The sequence below is a fragment of the Juglans microcarpa x Juglans regia genome, chromosome 2S (assembly GCF_004785595.1).
Source record: "Juglans microcarpa x Juglans regia isolate MS1-56 chromosome 2S, Jm3101_v1.0, whole genome shotgun sequence".
NCBI classification, from domain to species: domain Eukaryota; kingdom Viridiplantae; phylum Streptophyta; class Magnoliopsida; order Fagales; family Juglandaceae; genus Juglans; species Juglans microcarpa x Juglans regia.
Genome location: NC_054597.1, coordinates 4886307 through 4901485, shown reverse-complemented (window position 1 = coordinate 4901485; position 15179 = coordinate 4886307). Strand labels below are relative to the sequence as shown.

Genomic DNA, 15179 nt, shown 5'->3' with positions numbered 1-15179 from the left:
TTGGTCACCTTCTGATTATTTTATGTTCTTGTGTTTTGGGCAATTACCCTTTTGTCCGTCTTTGTTTTTTTTGCCAGGCTCTTTGTTTCTTTAAGTTCATCCTTTAGAGACCCACCCTTTTTCTTGTTTTTTCCACTTTTCTTTGGCAAAATGCAGATCTTCATGTTTTTTTTTTTTTTTGATAACACAGATCTTCATGATGGTTTCATACTTCCATACGGTTTGCTGCGGACTGGTGAGAATTCTGATGGTTTTTCGTAGTTCCTTTTTGAGGAGGTCATGGTTTTAGTTTTGTTTCTTTGAGCTACCAATTAATTGTAGAGTGAGCTATCTCGACTTTGCTATTGTTATCTGATGAATCATGCATATTGCTGCTGCTGCTGCTATGTTATGATAGTACTTTTTTGTTGCTTAAGGACGAATTTCTAATTTCACTTGCGTTTTTTGGATTTTCTACTTCTAGAGTCATTTAAATGCAGCATGAAGTCAATTATTCTGTAATATACAAGTTGATGCACCCCTACCTCGGATGCATCTACTTGGGTGAAGTAGTAAAGGTGGACCAAAGCCATGCTTGACCTGAGGTCCATACCTGAGATGGACAGCCTAGGGCGGGTTGTAGGACTGGATACTCCATTGCAGCAGCCGTGTGGGCACTGCACAGGACACGATGTGACTTAGGCTTATATCTCACCCCGGCAGATTGACTCATATGCACATATTAGCCACTCTCATCAGCTGCCCTTGGCACCCTAAAGGGTTTTTTTTTTTGCGGGATGGCATGTGAATGCCATATAAAGGACATGCACAAAAAACGCCCTCTGAAAAGGAAGAGCACCCAGGGAACTGTTCTCCCATAGCCTTCAAAATACCTAACGCTCTTTCCATCCCCTAGAGATTCTAAAATCTTTCCTTTTGGCCGGATACATCCTTTTAAGCATAGAGGATTCCCCCCCGGCTGTAGAACTCTGGCCAGTTTCTGAGCTTTTTTGCTCGTTCTGCTGGGCAATCGTGCAGTCAACTGCATTATCACTAAGTCCTTTGTGCACCCTTTATACGAAAGTTGAGGTAATAATGTCTTCAAGCTGCTCGGGGCATGTCTTCGACCGTGTGCATCTGAAGTTTCTAGTATTATATGAAAGTTCTATGAGATTAAGGTCTTGTTTGTTTTCAGCATCTCATCTCATCTCATCATTATAATTTTCTCAAATCCCTATACAAAATAAAATAAACAATTCAACTTTTCAAATTTTAAAACAAAAATAATATTAAAAAATATATTCTAACAATATTTTATTCAACTTTTTAACTTTAATCTCAACTCATCTCTGAAAATAAACGAGTCCTGATTACATGTCCTAAAACGTTTTTCCCACAGTTTTTTTTTTTGTTCCTTAAGAATGTAAAGCATGTAATCATCAGTTATTGAAATAGCCGTAGAGTAACCTCCATAAGTTCTTTCCGGACTGCTAATCTTCAAAGATGCTAATGCCGAGAAACAAATTACCAAGCACTACAAAGAGTAAAGTGTTGTTTAGATAGTGAGATGAGATGAGATGATTTTAGATGAAAGTTGAATAAAATATTATTTTTTAATATTATTATTATTTTAAAATTTTAAAAAAATAAATTATTTATTATATTTTATATAAAAATTTTAAAAAGTTATAATGACCTGAGGTCCAAAGATTTCCCCCCTTCTTAAAAAGGTTCTAAATGGAATAGTTTATTTTGTTATGGGATAACAGGTTCAGGACGAACAGACACAATTACGAGAGGTTTAATTTCGAGTAAATCCTTTGCATTGCATCTGTCTATTCATGGAGCGATTTCAAAAACAAAATCCAGCGGATCCCAAAACTAAACGGTTAGCTTGGGCCCTTGTCCACACAAACTTAGCCCCAAAAGCCTTCTTATTCCACCAGCACCAGATATCTCAAGCAACCGCGGAGGGATATCCCATATCTCTACTAGTTTCAAAGATCCATCCATGGTAGTTTTTTACCCAAAAATAGTTGGTGTTGAATAGACTGACTTGAGATAAAGGACATGAAGTGGGGCTGTTGTATGGTTCAGTGTTGTTGGCTCTCTTCACGTGGAAATGTGGGAGGGCGCAGGCCAAAAACAAGTATAAAACCGTAGCCCCATTCGTGCTGGAAAAGCTGTAGCAAAATCAATGAGAGAACATAAAATCTCTCCAAATAATGACGCAGTGAATGTAATGAATCAGACAATCATTGAACATGTTACAAGTTAGACCAAACAAATCAAAACCCAAATTTCGGAGTGGAGAACAAAGACGACTGAAAAATCACAAAGTAGCAAAACCCCAATATGCCTGTTGGACCATTACCATACATCTCTTTCACAGTGGATTTTCTATCACCCCAAACTAACAAAATTAGAATGACAAACCGAATCTCTTGGTCACAAAAATTTGCAGGATCATTCCAAACTACCTTTTATTAGGCCACGATTTTCACAGCCTCTTTCATTTTCATCGAGTCACAGCTTTAGACTCCATCTTCAAAGGCAAAGGAGCAGAGAATGCATAATTCCCATTTTGAACCCGAATATGCCCTCCAATTTCATGACTTGCTTCCCTTCTCGAAATCCTTCTTGGACTTCTTTCCCCATCACTGGACCGGGGTGATTCTCCATTTTCCGAGTGTGCCTTCTCATCATCCTCAGTCCCTCGAGGAAAGCCCTTGCACACGGTCTTTGTGAGGTCTTCCTCTCCGTGATGACCACTGGAAATACTGTCATCCAAGCAAGGATCATCCTCACTTGAAATTGGCTCGTGGATGTCGCTATAAACCCTATACACGTTCCCATTATCTGCAAAGCTCACACTTTTCTTAACCTTAGATTGAGCCCCCTTCCGTTTCACCAAAACCCCATTACTAATTCGCCCATTATTTCCTCTGATGACAAATCTGGGTGGGTTTTCCTCGTCATCATAACTGACTTGCAGGAACCCCTCAAGCTCGGTGTTTTCTTCGTTTTGATAAATCTTAGAAAGCTCACTAATCTTTTCGACTCTGGTCCTCAGTTTCTCTATCATATCCCTCTGCCCATCCATACTTTTTATCTTGGTGCGCAAAACCCTAGATTTATCACCATTTGGATGACCAAAATTCACATTCTTACTCGTTTTGAAGGAAAGCCCATGCCTTTTTACTGAAACCTCATCCATGAACTCCAAGAAGCGCACCAAATCTCTGCTAATCGACCTCTTCCCTTCCCTAATCATTGGGTCTCCACCCTGCAAACAAAACCCATATATTTAAAAATCAGGTTTTGAGGGAGCTTTGTCTAATTATCCCTTAAATAAAGACGAACATGATGAAATTTTGAAGTACCCAAGTATGATTTACCTGAATAGTGTCAAGCTTGAGAAGCAAATCCATTGCTTTGTGAGAAAGAGCGTCGCAATCGAAGTGGGTCTCGGTGGAAAGCGAGGATTTGAGGGAGTTGAAAGTGGACTTGATGACAGCGAGGTCTTTGAGATGTCTTAAAGTTCTTGATCTGCGAACAAGGAACGCGCGGAAATGGGTTTGTATAACACGAGCGGATAAGTCTCTGAGAGAGTACGGGGAACAAGAACATGGAGATGTGGAAGAAGTAGAAACTTGGAGGAGAGAGGACTCCAGGGACTCGATGCGGCGAAGCAAAGAGGAAAGCATTGAGCCGGTCCCATGGGTTTCTTGGAAGCGTTGGTTTTGGGATCGTCGTTGATGATTTTGGTAGGGGTTTTGAGGATGGAGATTGTGGGTGTTAAGTTTCGTAGATTGAGAATAGGGATCGTGATGATGGTGTTGCTCATGGTTGAGAGGGGCAGAGTGAAGAATGTGAGCAGCAAGGGCATGGAGAAGTGGGTCTTGTAATGGAGGGGAAACTTGCGGTGGGCTGCAGCTGCAGCAGCTGCAACAGCAGCAAAAGTTGTGGAAACAGGTGGTGGTGTTGGTGGGGGTAGGGTGGCTTTGGTGGTGATGGCAGGCCATCTGGTGGTAAGCTAGATACGGCGTTTGGGGTGCCTTTTTTTTGGAGTCGATTACTATGCGTCTGTTTATCAGGGGTTTTTTTTTTATAGGGGGACGAGGGTGCCTATAAATGAATAAAGTGAATCAATAAAGTCGACGTAAAAATGATCGGTTATGAGATTAATGAGATTAATGGGATAAAATATTATTTTTATTTTAATATTTAAAAAAATTAAATTATTTATTATATTTAATATGAAAATTTGATAAAATTATAATGATGTGATGTGATGTAATGAGATGGATTAAGAGTGTTTATGTATTCAAATTTCTTTTCTAAAAAAGAAACTAAAAAATTATGTATTTTTTAAACTTTCTTGGAGACAGAAATCTTTGAAAAAATACATTTTGGATTTTGTTTGTAAAAATAGAAAATTAAGGCAGTTTCCTTTTTTTTTTTTTTTTTTTTTAAAAAAAAAGGTCTTGTATGGTTGACTAGATTAAGTTTGAGTACAAATATAGAATCATACGAGTTTATATAAAAACTTGTACGAGTTGAGTTGTATATAAATATTACTTTTTATAACAACTGATTTGATAAATAAATTGAATCAGATTCGAGTTTGCCCGAGTGGATTGTCGTATAAGAGGTGGCTGCCGATTCTGAATCTGCCATTGGCATTTCAAATGCTTTGGATGGTCAAACAAGATCTCTTCTCAAGGAAATTTACGAATCAGTTATCCCAATAAGTTTTGATCGACTCACCTCAGCAAATCCCAGAAAGGAAGATCAAGTATGCGGCAATATACCAAAAAGACTCCCAAAATTTTACTTTCAACTGGCAGTAGCCATTCCTGTTCCATCTGCCTGTTTCTTCACCATAGCAGCATGCTTTTGTCCCGCAAGATGATAATTGAAAACTGTCTCACTATTACATACCACATTACATATTGCACATGTCCTTACTGCCTCAGCTGCCGCCCCACCTTCAAGAACCTTCCGTCTCTTCGACTCCAGATCCTCTTCATGTGCAGCAGCCTTCTTCCGACTCTTTTTCCCACCAACAGTTTTGTCCATATTGAGCTGCTCTTGCGGCCCAATTACAAGATTTTTTGATCCTTCAGCACTTTGAGCTGGGGCAGTTACTTCATTTAGTTTCTCCAGGTTCTTCTTATGCTTCTTTCCCAATTTATGCTTGTCGAGTACATCCTTGGTGTCACAATCGATGTTGCAAAGTTCACAATACACAGATTGTACAGTCTTCGTCTTTGTTTTCATTTTCTTTCGGTACATCTTCCCGGCGCTATTTCCATGATGAGGAGTGCTCTTAGCCCTGAAAGTGAAGTTTGGATTTGCAATGGCCAACTGTTCTGTCCCACTTGATGGTATCGACACACCCTGTACAGAATCCAGATACCAGGAGATTAATTACAAACAATAATATATATACCACACCAGTGTAGGAAAGATGCCAATATATAATATCTAGTTACATTATGCATTCTTATCGGTTTTTTAAATACTCATGTTCATCGATGTGTATGGAAACCACATAACTAATCCATGATAGAGTTGAAAACTTGCTGAACTGCCTGACCAACCTTTAGACTTCCCAACAGGAAGCCAGCTCAGTCACAACTTCTGTTCTCAATTAAAAGACGAGCACCCAAGAAACATGCAAAGGGACACGACTTGAACAGTTAACTTCAGCAATATGGTCTTTGCCCTGCAACTCCTGGATCAACGACTAACCTAACTACCCTGCGTATCCTTCAACAGATCCCTACTCCCTAGTTACTCAGTTTGATATATAGTTTGAACGTCCAGTGGGTCTGATCTATGGTTAGAGGGCTACAGATACCAAAAGATTCGGAGAACATAAGAGAACAAAACCACCCTATGGAGCTTGTTAAGCCACGTAGGAAATGTACAAATAAAAGTTAAATGCCTTTTGTGTGCCACTAGTTCATTTTTCATATCAGGGTTAGACAGTTTTTACGACAACTAACCAAATTTGGCAAGTGGGTTGAACAGTGACACCAAGCTGAATTCATAAATAAATTTAATTAGAGTACAATTGTAGCACAAAGATGCAGGAAAACATTTAAACCTGTTAATGAACAAGTTCACTCTTGACCATAAAAGAAGTATGAAAATAGACACAAGGATAGAATGATGACAATGAAATTGGCAGTCATTATAGTTTATAGTAGCATAAATCATATTTGAGTTGTTTGTACAAGGATAGTATATTCATACTCCGAAAACAAGGGAGGGGAGGAAGGATAAATTTACAGGAAACCAAAGCATGATCTGAAAGTATTGGGAACCACAAAAAGTTGCAGATTCGGTCTGCATTTTGATTTTAGCTCATATAGGTTTCTCACATCAACAGAAAACTTTGGTTTAGGAAAGGTTATTGATGAAAATTACTCTGGAAATATGACACAGACCCCCATCAATTATTGAAAATATGTCTGGAATCATGCTTCTCACAGCTGTATTGTCTCGGGATTATTTCTTGTTTAATTGGAAAGGACAACGATGGCTTCCAAAGCTGATCGCATATATTAAAGCTATTTCAGCTTTTATCTAGCCCATATGGATTTAAATTAATGAGTGAAGTAGTGCATCATGCTAGAGAGTTTATCCATGGGAATGTTACATGACACTGCTCTCAAGAATAAGGTTTGTCAACTGGTTTCTTGTGGAGGTTTGGGGGTGCGAAATTTGAGGCTTTTTTTTTTTCTTAATGGCGGGGGAACCACCCCACAGCAGAGCCCTTAGGACTCACCCATGGAACCTAAACCCCCGGGAAAACTAGCACAGGAACCCACCGTCATGGCCTCCCACTTAAATTGCAGTTTGATTTCAAGGGGAATCAAACCTGTGGCATACGACTCATGCACACAAGTTCGCCCTTACCACTTGGGCTACCCACGGGTGGGTAAAATTTGAGGCTTTTTAACAAAGCTCTTCTTAGAAAATGGATTTGGAGATATCGTATTGAAATGGATGTATTATGGAAAAATGTTGTTGACATTAAATATGGGAGGATGTGGGGGAGTTGGCGTTCCAATGAAGTAAGAGAAGTGTATGGGGTGGTTTTGTGGAAGTCCATTCAGATGGGTGGGGAGGAGTTCGTCAATCATTTTAAATTCAAGGTGGGGGGATGGAACAACGATTCATTTTTGGCATGATATTTGGTGTGGAGATTCAGCTCTCAAGAATGTTTACCCTTTCCTTTTCAGGATTGCTAGGGATCAAGATGCTGCAGTGGCGGATTCCTTTTCTTTTTTGAATAATAATCTTCAATGGAATGTTGATTTTGTCAGAAATTTGCATGACTGGGAAGTGAATGTAGTCTCTGATTTTTTTGGTAGATTATATGATTTGAAGATTGTTCAGAGAAGGGAGTATAGTTTGCTGTGGGTTCATGCAGGAAATTCCAGACTTTCGGTTAGTTCCTTTTATAAGGTGCTAAACTGTCATTGTGTCTATGATTACCCTTGGAAATGCATTTGGATAGTTAAGGTGCCTAGTAAGGTGGCATTTTTCTGTTTGTTGGTGTAACACCCCAACGGAATGCCCAAATCACATGGCATATACTCTAAAAGGACTAGTCAATGATACAATTGGAGCCCCATTTGAACCTTATAAAGAGTAAAAACTTCTCCTTCCCAAGCAATGTGAGATCCCATAAACCACCTACCCTTATCCTTATCACATGGGGTATCACAATTTACCTCCCTTAAATTTCTGACGTCCTCGTCAGGCCAGTCTATTGTAGGTAGCACGGCTTAAGTCCCACATTTCTGGTTGGGATAGACTCTGATACCATTTGTAATGTCCCAATGGAAGGTCAAAACCACATGACCTATATTTCAAAAAGACTAGTCAATGATACAATTAGAGTCTCATTGAAACCTTATAAAGAGCAAGAACTTCTCATTCCCAAGCAATGTGGGATCTCATATACCACCTACCCGTATCCTTATTATATGGGGTATCACAATTGGTGTCTCTTGAAAAAATTCTCACCACAGATAACTTAAGAAAACGTGAATTTTGTGTAGTAGATTAGTGCTACATGTGTAGGAAAGATGGTGAATCTGTTAACCATCTTTTTCTTCATTGTGAGGTGGCTAAGACGTTGTGGAATGAGATTTTTGGTAGGACGGGTATTGCTTGGGTGATGCCTAAGCATGTGGTGGATTTTCTTACATGTTGGAAAGGTCTTGTAGGGAGTCAACGTCTTGTTGCCATTTGGAAGATATTACTTTGTGCTTGATGCGGTGCTTATGGTTAGAGAGGAATGGGAGGTGCTTTGAAGATAGAGAACGCTCGATGGGAGAACTTATGGAGTTTTTCTTTAATACCTTTAGTTTTTGGGCTGAGGCTCTTGTATTGAATGGAGATAATCTTCTCGATTTACTTTAGTCATTTTCAGTTTCTAGAGGAGTGTATGTAGGTTTCTCCTCTTGTATACTTCCTGTGTACTTGGACTATAGTATAAAATCTCTTATTAATTTTAAAATTTTTTTTACATGACACTGCTATTTCGCTCCAAATTATGAAGAGGCTTAAGAAAGTTTCTAAAAGTTAGGGAGGCAATGCGCAATTACCCCTACTACACAGAAAAATATTTAACTTATTAATAAATCTATAAGCAGTGCTTCAATGATCTTATCAGCATCTAGTGGAGAATAAAAAAACTTGGTGCATCCATCCCAGACAGTCCTTAAGGACTCAATTGAACGGGAGAATTATAGTATTGTTAAGATTCAAATTCTAATAACTCATTGTTTTTTAAATCTCGACCTTTTCCATTCATTTTCCCAAATTTCTACAGCAATCAGAACAAAACCAAAATTCCGCATTCAAAACTTTTAAAACGATTCCTTTCAAACTTTCTTAGCAACCAACTCAACACCAAAACCACAATGCAATTGAAATATGAATCGGGATATTAAAAAGATAAGAAAATAGAACAAGAAAAAAAAATCATATTAACATGCGCGATTCGATTAGCATATTCCCGAAATTAAGAAAAGAAAAAACTTGTATATTAAAGAAAAAAAAAATTCACTTACAGCTCCAAAGCCAACCCGGTACGCCCCGTATATCCGGACGGCCTCCTTGGCCGCCCAGTTCTGCGAATTCGGGTCCGAATAGTAAACGGACGACCCCGTACCCAGAGTCTGATGGAGGTGACCGTACGACCCAGCGCCGGCATGGCCATGGATGCGCAAATGGGTATGCTGGTAGGAGGTCAGGGAGGCATAGGCGTCGACCCCAATTGGGATGATCCTACCGGGATCGGCGCCAAGGCCGGCGTACAAGTCATGGGGTTCAAGAGAGGAATGCGTAACGGCAGTGAGGGAAACTGGGATATGGTCTGGAGGGTAGTATGGGTAATGGTGGGAACAAGTGTAGGGGTCTGGAGGTGGTGGGTTAGTATTTGGAGGCTGTGGTGTGATTCGGTGCGTCTCAGGCCACCCGGCATAGTCCATGGCGTTTTTTCAGAGAGTTTTTTCACAGAGAGAGAGAGAGAGAGTGAGGGTTTGTTCTGAGTAGATGAGTGAGTCTCTGAGAGTGGGGGAAATGAGGACAATTGGATATGGGCTTTTTTTCCTCAATCAATTGGATATGGGCTTTAGTTAGGCTTTCAGAGTCCACTGCTACCTCCTCCTCCTTCATTTTTTTTGTTTTTGTTTTTTTTTCATGTCTTTGTTATTAAATCGGTTATGATCTTTTTGGTTCGTGGTTTTCCTATTGCTAGGATAATAAATACAAGTTCAGATGTGTAAAATTTCTTTAAAAAAAAAAAGAAAAAAAAAGAGAGTAGGAGTGCGTTTAGATGTTAAACTGAGTTGAATTGAGTTAAGTTGAAATGATAAAATATTGTTAGAATATTTTTTTTTTTATTATTATTATTTTAAAATTTGAAAAAGTTGAATTGTTTATTATATTTTGTATTGGGATTTGAAAAAGTTGTAATGATGAGTTGAGATAAGTTGAGATGGATTTACTTTCCAAACAAAGCCTAAACTTACTATAAAAATAGCAAATTTTTTAAGAATATTATATATTTTTTCAAGAGTTTGCACAGAATTATTACGTAATAGATCTGTACAAATAATTTTTCTTATTATCATTCTCTTAAAAACAAAGTTAATAGTTAATAATATGAGGTAATAAACATGATTTAATTCCTCCTATGAGCTAGTAAACAAAGTTAGCTCATGATTTCTTTCTTCTTCTTCTGTTTTTTTTTTTTTTTTTTTATTCTTTCGTGAGAAACCTCAATATAGTTTTCAAACCATTTGATAAAGCATCACTTGTTTTTCCTCGCTCATTAAAACATTAATCAGCTAGCTACAAAGTACTGCAAAAGCACACATGCTGAGTCTCTCTAGCCTAATCTTTCCAACATGAACATGTCTCCACTCCCCGGCCCCCAACTCTTCCATCCCTGATGAAAGCAATTTGATGTTTACCATTCAGGCTACGTACAAGGACTTGGGGCGTTCTTGAAGCTCGGATTAAAGTACGTTGGGCAATCTAGCATGCAACTTGAAATTTACCAGAAGCTGAAGACACCCCAAACTCAAGATTTCCACCGAGCAGAGCCTACATTTATGTACATAGATAATTTATTTTTTAACTTGTAGAACCAAAAACAAGTAAGTATTTCACCAAAAGATCAACCAAAACCATTCATTTTCATATGTTATCATGATTAATTTGGAAGCGAGCTACACTCCAACTATCATAGATCAACACATGAAATCAGTTGAGGAGCCCACCATGAGCTTTCCAACATCAAAGGGAAGCTTCACCTCAAATCAGGAAATCTGATATTTTCTGATCAGGAAATCCTACCAACATCATCTTTGGTCTCTTCCTCGAAAATAACTAAAACTTGATGCTTTATTGCCACAGTTTCTTCAGCTATGATCTGAGAATTCTTTATCGAATGAGCCCTCTTGTCACCACCCAAAGCTTGGCCTGACGCATAAACCTGAAAGCAAATATCACAGTACTTGTGCTCCTTAGCCTCCGAGAACTCATAGCTTGTCATGAGGGACATGACTCCACTCATCTCCTGCTCCACTGAATTCTCTCTACATTCAGTATTTACAACATTGCAATTAGCCTCATCTTCAGTAATTATGTCACGAGGGCTGGTTTTTTCAATTCAGGGCAGTTTTTAGTTGTGTGTATTATTGACTGATGGCCTCCAAGTGCCCGATGAGAGTGGAAATTCCTGTTGCAGGTCTTGCACTTGTATTCGGTTTTCTTCCAAGAATTATTTATGATTCCAGGAGCAGTACTAGTCCCATAGTCTAAACGTTAAACATCATAAGCTCCTACATTCAAAAAACATGAGGCCAAATTAAAATACAGACAACCCTCAGCTCATGAAGGCGCTGGAGTTGCCTGAAAAATTACTGGGAAAAAAAACACGGACGGGAGGCTAAAAAGAGGGCAATAAGCCTAACTAATAGAACTCCCAAATCTTCAAAACAAACAATGTTAGGTACAAAATAGACTAGGCCCAGCCCATTGTGTCGCTGTCATCAAAGGCGAAGGAAGAGAAGGAAAAGACAATAATAGAAATAGGTAAAAATAAAGAAAGTTAAGTTAGATACGTAAAGGGAAAATGTGACAAGTACATAAAATTGATATCTCATCAACAACTCCTAAGAGGCCTCGATATAAAAAGTGATTTTCCTACAAAACACCACATGCTTCTTCTACCTTCATCTTGGATACTTGAAAGACATAATCTTCTTCCTCGATGCAAGAGGGTTTCAACCTCCATTGTGCTTAGAAATACATAAAACTATGAGGGATTGTACAATTCATCAAGTATAGTAGATTTTCTCCTAAACAACCCGTAGACATAAACTTTATGTCGAAATCATATAAATCTATATGCCTCTCAATTTATTATTTATTTTCATAGATGAATGCAATGACATGTTTCGACACATAAGCCACTATCGTGGGTCAATCAATCGCAAGGATGACTCTTCTTCCTTTACGGCCCGTACCAAAATTGACATCAAAGAAAAGATACATGAATATTGCTTGTAAATCAACGTTTCATATCTTTTGAAAGTTTGGAACTGGGATCACGAAAAGTTTCTCATAATAATTCAAAAACCCTTTTCAATCTCATTTCATCTCAATCTGTAATCTCGTCTGTTAATTCAGATACTACGCTGGAAAAGCGAATGAAACAATAAAAAGGGACGAGAATCTTGTGAAAATCACAGAAGTCGACACTTGTATTGTCTGTTGTGTCAGCAGAAGTTGGCTTGCAGCATCTATATTTTCACCGCGTGGAACGAATTCAGCGCTTGCAGTTGACGTGAACGGTGTGTTCATGGTTACTCGGGGGCGAACCAAATTTCAGGTCAATCACACGTATTTTTAAAAAAATTTATTTCTATATGAAATTTTAACATCCTAATATATACCAGTAAACATACAATGTTGTACAGTTTTTGAAGTGTTCGTTTGATCCTGAATGATAAAATCAAAAACTAATAATATAATTGCTCTATTTTTAATTTTGTACACAATTTTTGTTTCCCTTTCCCTTGACTTCTTTTTTTTTTTATACATTTGAGAAGGCGGGTTTTGAACTCAAGACCGGAGGTTTGGAGTTTATGTCAATTAGCCCCAGGCCTTTGATCTATATTTCCCTTGACTTTTAAAAATGAGAAATGATAGTTGTAGTTGTGAGTATGTAAGTGTCGTGCAATTATTTTGAAAAAAGTGAATAAATACGATATCCATATAAAAAAATAATAATTTTTTAATAGTAAATCCTATTTTTTTTTCAAAGCGACTATATAACATTTGAACATTCCATGACTGCACGTAGTATTACTCTTTAAAAATAAAAAAAAAATAAATGTTATTCATAAAAGATCATGAAATTTTATCTCAAATATAAGCCAAATACAATAGTTCCCATATTGAAAAGATCGCTCTCAAAATTTTAACATTTCTAATTATAATAGAAGATTTAAACCAAACAAAAGATCAAAGTTTGCTAGCAAACAAATAACAGACAGACATTAATGACTTTGAACACAAATGTAGGGCAAAACATAGAGCCTCTTACTTTCACAAAAATATAAAAATGATATATAAAGAATAAGACTGATTGCCTCCAACTAAGATTCATTGACCCACAAGCCTCGATCGTGCATCCATTATCTTCTTCTATGCCACAGCTGGCATGTCCTTGAGCCATGGATCCAGGGGCTTACCAATTGAGTACACAATGAAACCAATCTCGCGCAGCTTATCTACATCAACCACGTTCCTGCCATCAAATACAAAAGCCGGTTTCTGCATGTTATCATAAACTCTCTGGTAATCAAGAGTCTTAAACTCATCCCACTCGGTCAGAATGCAAACACCATGGGCATCCTTTGTTGCCTCATAGGCATCCCAAACCACGCTGACTTGCTTCACAGTGGTGGGGCTCATTGGCTGGAGGTGAATGGGATGGTCCCAAGTAAATTTGTCCATTGTGAGGTCCCTCTGGATCTGGTCTTCCGCGACCTGTGGGTCGTATATGCTCAACCGGGCCTTGTCACCCAATAGCCCCTTGCACACGTCAATGGCGGGGGTCTCCCTCGTGTCTCCAGTATCTTTCTTAAATGCAAACCCCAAAACTGCAATCTTCTTATTTGAAACCGTGTTAAACATGGAGGCAACTACACGGTTCACAAAACGGTTCTTCTGGTAGTCGTTGATCTTGATGACCTGTTTCCAGTACTCTGCAACCTCAGGAAGACCATTGCACTCGCATATGTAAACCAGGTTTAAAATATCCTTCTGGAAGCAGGACCCCCCAAAGCCAACGCTAGAATTCAGGAACTTGGGTCCAATCCTCGAGTCCTTACCCACAGCATATGATACCTGCATTACATTTGCCCCAGTAGCTTCACAAAGAGCTGACATGGCATTAACTGAGGATATTCTCTGGGCCAAAAAGGCATTCGCAGCAAGCTTTGAGAGCTCTGCAGACCAGAGATTGGCAGTTAGTATGCGTTCCTCAGGGACCCACTGAGCATAGACATCCTTCAATGCTTGGATGGCCTTCTGGCCTTCTGGGGTCTCCCGGCCTCCAATGAGGACTCTGTCAGGGTTGAGAAGATCTTGAATTGCAGTCCCCTCAGCAAGGAATTCTGGGTTTGACAGAATTTGGAATTGGATTCCCTTGCTGTTGTGGGTGAGAATTTTTTCAATTGCCTCAGCAGTTTTGACTGGAACTGTCGATTTCTCAACTACAATTTTGTTAGATTTTGACACATCAGCAATCATACGAGCCGCACTCTCCCAATAAGTCAGATCTGCAGCCTTCCCCGCCCCAAGACCCCGAGTTTTGGTTGGGGTGTTGACAGAGACAAACACTATATCAGCCTCTGAGACATGTTTTTCCACATCAGTACTGAAGAAGAGGTTCTTGCCTCTACATTGCTTCACAACATCATCAAGACCAGGCTCATAGATGGGGAGCTGGTCACTGTTCCAGGCTGTGATCCGAGACACAGAGATGTCCACAACAGCCACCTCAATAGAAGGACACTTAAGTGCAATTATGGCCATTGTTGGGCCTCCAACATATCCAGCACCAATGCAACAGATCTTCACCATTTTGCTTTTCTACCTTGAAACCTGAAGAAAAATGATGTTCATACATATGCTGGAAACATAAAAAAGAAGAAAACTTCCTTGACTGAACAACTGAACAAAATATCTACATTCACATTTTCCGAGAGAGAGAGGGAGAGGGAAAACCCATATCCGGATCTCCCAATTGCAATCAACCCGCTTTCGCAGAAAAAACAGTACAACTGATAAAATGATTTTAAGAATTCAACTGCTACAGGAGAATTAGAAGCTTATAAACACGTGGGGGGGAAAGAAGAAAAACTTCTTTTGACTGAACAACTGAACAAAATGTTTACAATCACTTGTTCGTCAAAAGATGGGAAAAAAAAAAAACCGAGAGAAGGCGAGAGAGAAAATAACAGAGGGAAATGCCTTCCCTTTCACCTTCATATATAAATTTCTGGAGGGAAAGTTGGTTTTCCAGATATGTGCTAACTGAAGGCTCCTTAAGATCTCATATCAAGCACTTTTGCATTACAATTGAAACAAAA

The 15179-nt window shown here is 38.8% G+C and overlaps 3 protein-coding genes across 3 annotated transcripts; all 3 read right to left on the bottom strand.

Moving 5' to 3' along the window:
- Positions 1–2217: 2217 nt before the first annotated feature.
- LOC121252225 (BAG family molecular chaperone regulator 8, chloroplastic-like) lies at positions 2218–4088 on the bottom strand. The gene is made up of 2 exons (XM_041151759.1): positions 3378–4088; positions 2218–3265 (listed from the first exon to the last, which is right to left on the bottom strand). The coding sequence occupies exons 1-2, from the start codon at positions 4002–4004 to the stop codon at positions 2498–2500; spliced, it is 1395 nt and encodes a 464-aa protein (XP_041007693.1). The 5' UTR covers positions 4005–4088; the 3' UTR covers positions 2218–2497.
- Positions 4089–4682: 594 nt separating this feature from the next.
- LOC121252269 lies at positions 4683–9567 on the bottom strand. Its single transcript, XM_041151828.1, has 2 exons — positions 9078–9567; positions 4683–5382 (listed from the first exon to the last, which is right to left on the bottom strand). The coding sequence occupies exons 1-2, from the start codon at positions 9495–9497 to the stop codon at positions 4819–4821; spliced, it is 984 nt and encodes a 327-aa protein (XP_041007762.1). The 5' UTR covers positions 9498–9567; the 3' UTR covers positions 4683–4818.
- A 3611-nt stretch (positions 9568–13178) lies between these two features.
- LOC121252216 (UDP-glucose 6-dehydrogenase 1) lies at positions 13179–14693 on the bottom strand. The gene has a single exon (XM_041151748.1). The coding sequence runs from the start codon at positions 14668–14670 to the stop codon at positions 13228–13230; it is 1443 nt and encodes a 480-aa protein (XP_041007682.1). The 5' UTR covers positions 14671–14693; the 3' UTR covers positions 13179–13227.
- Positions 14694–15179: the final 486 nt, after the last annotated feature.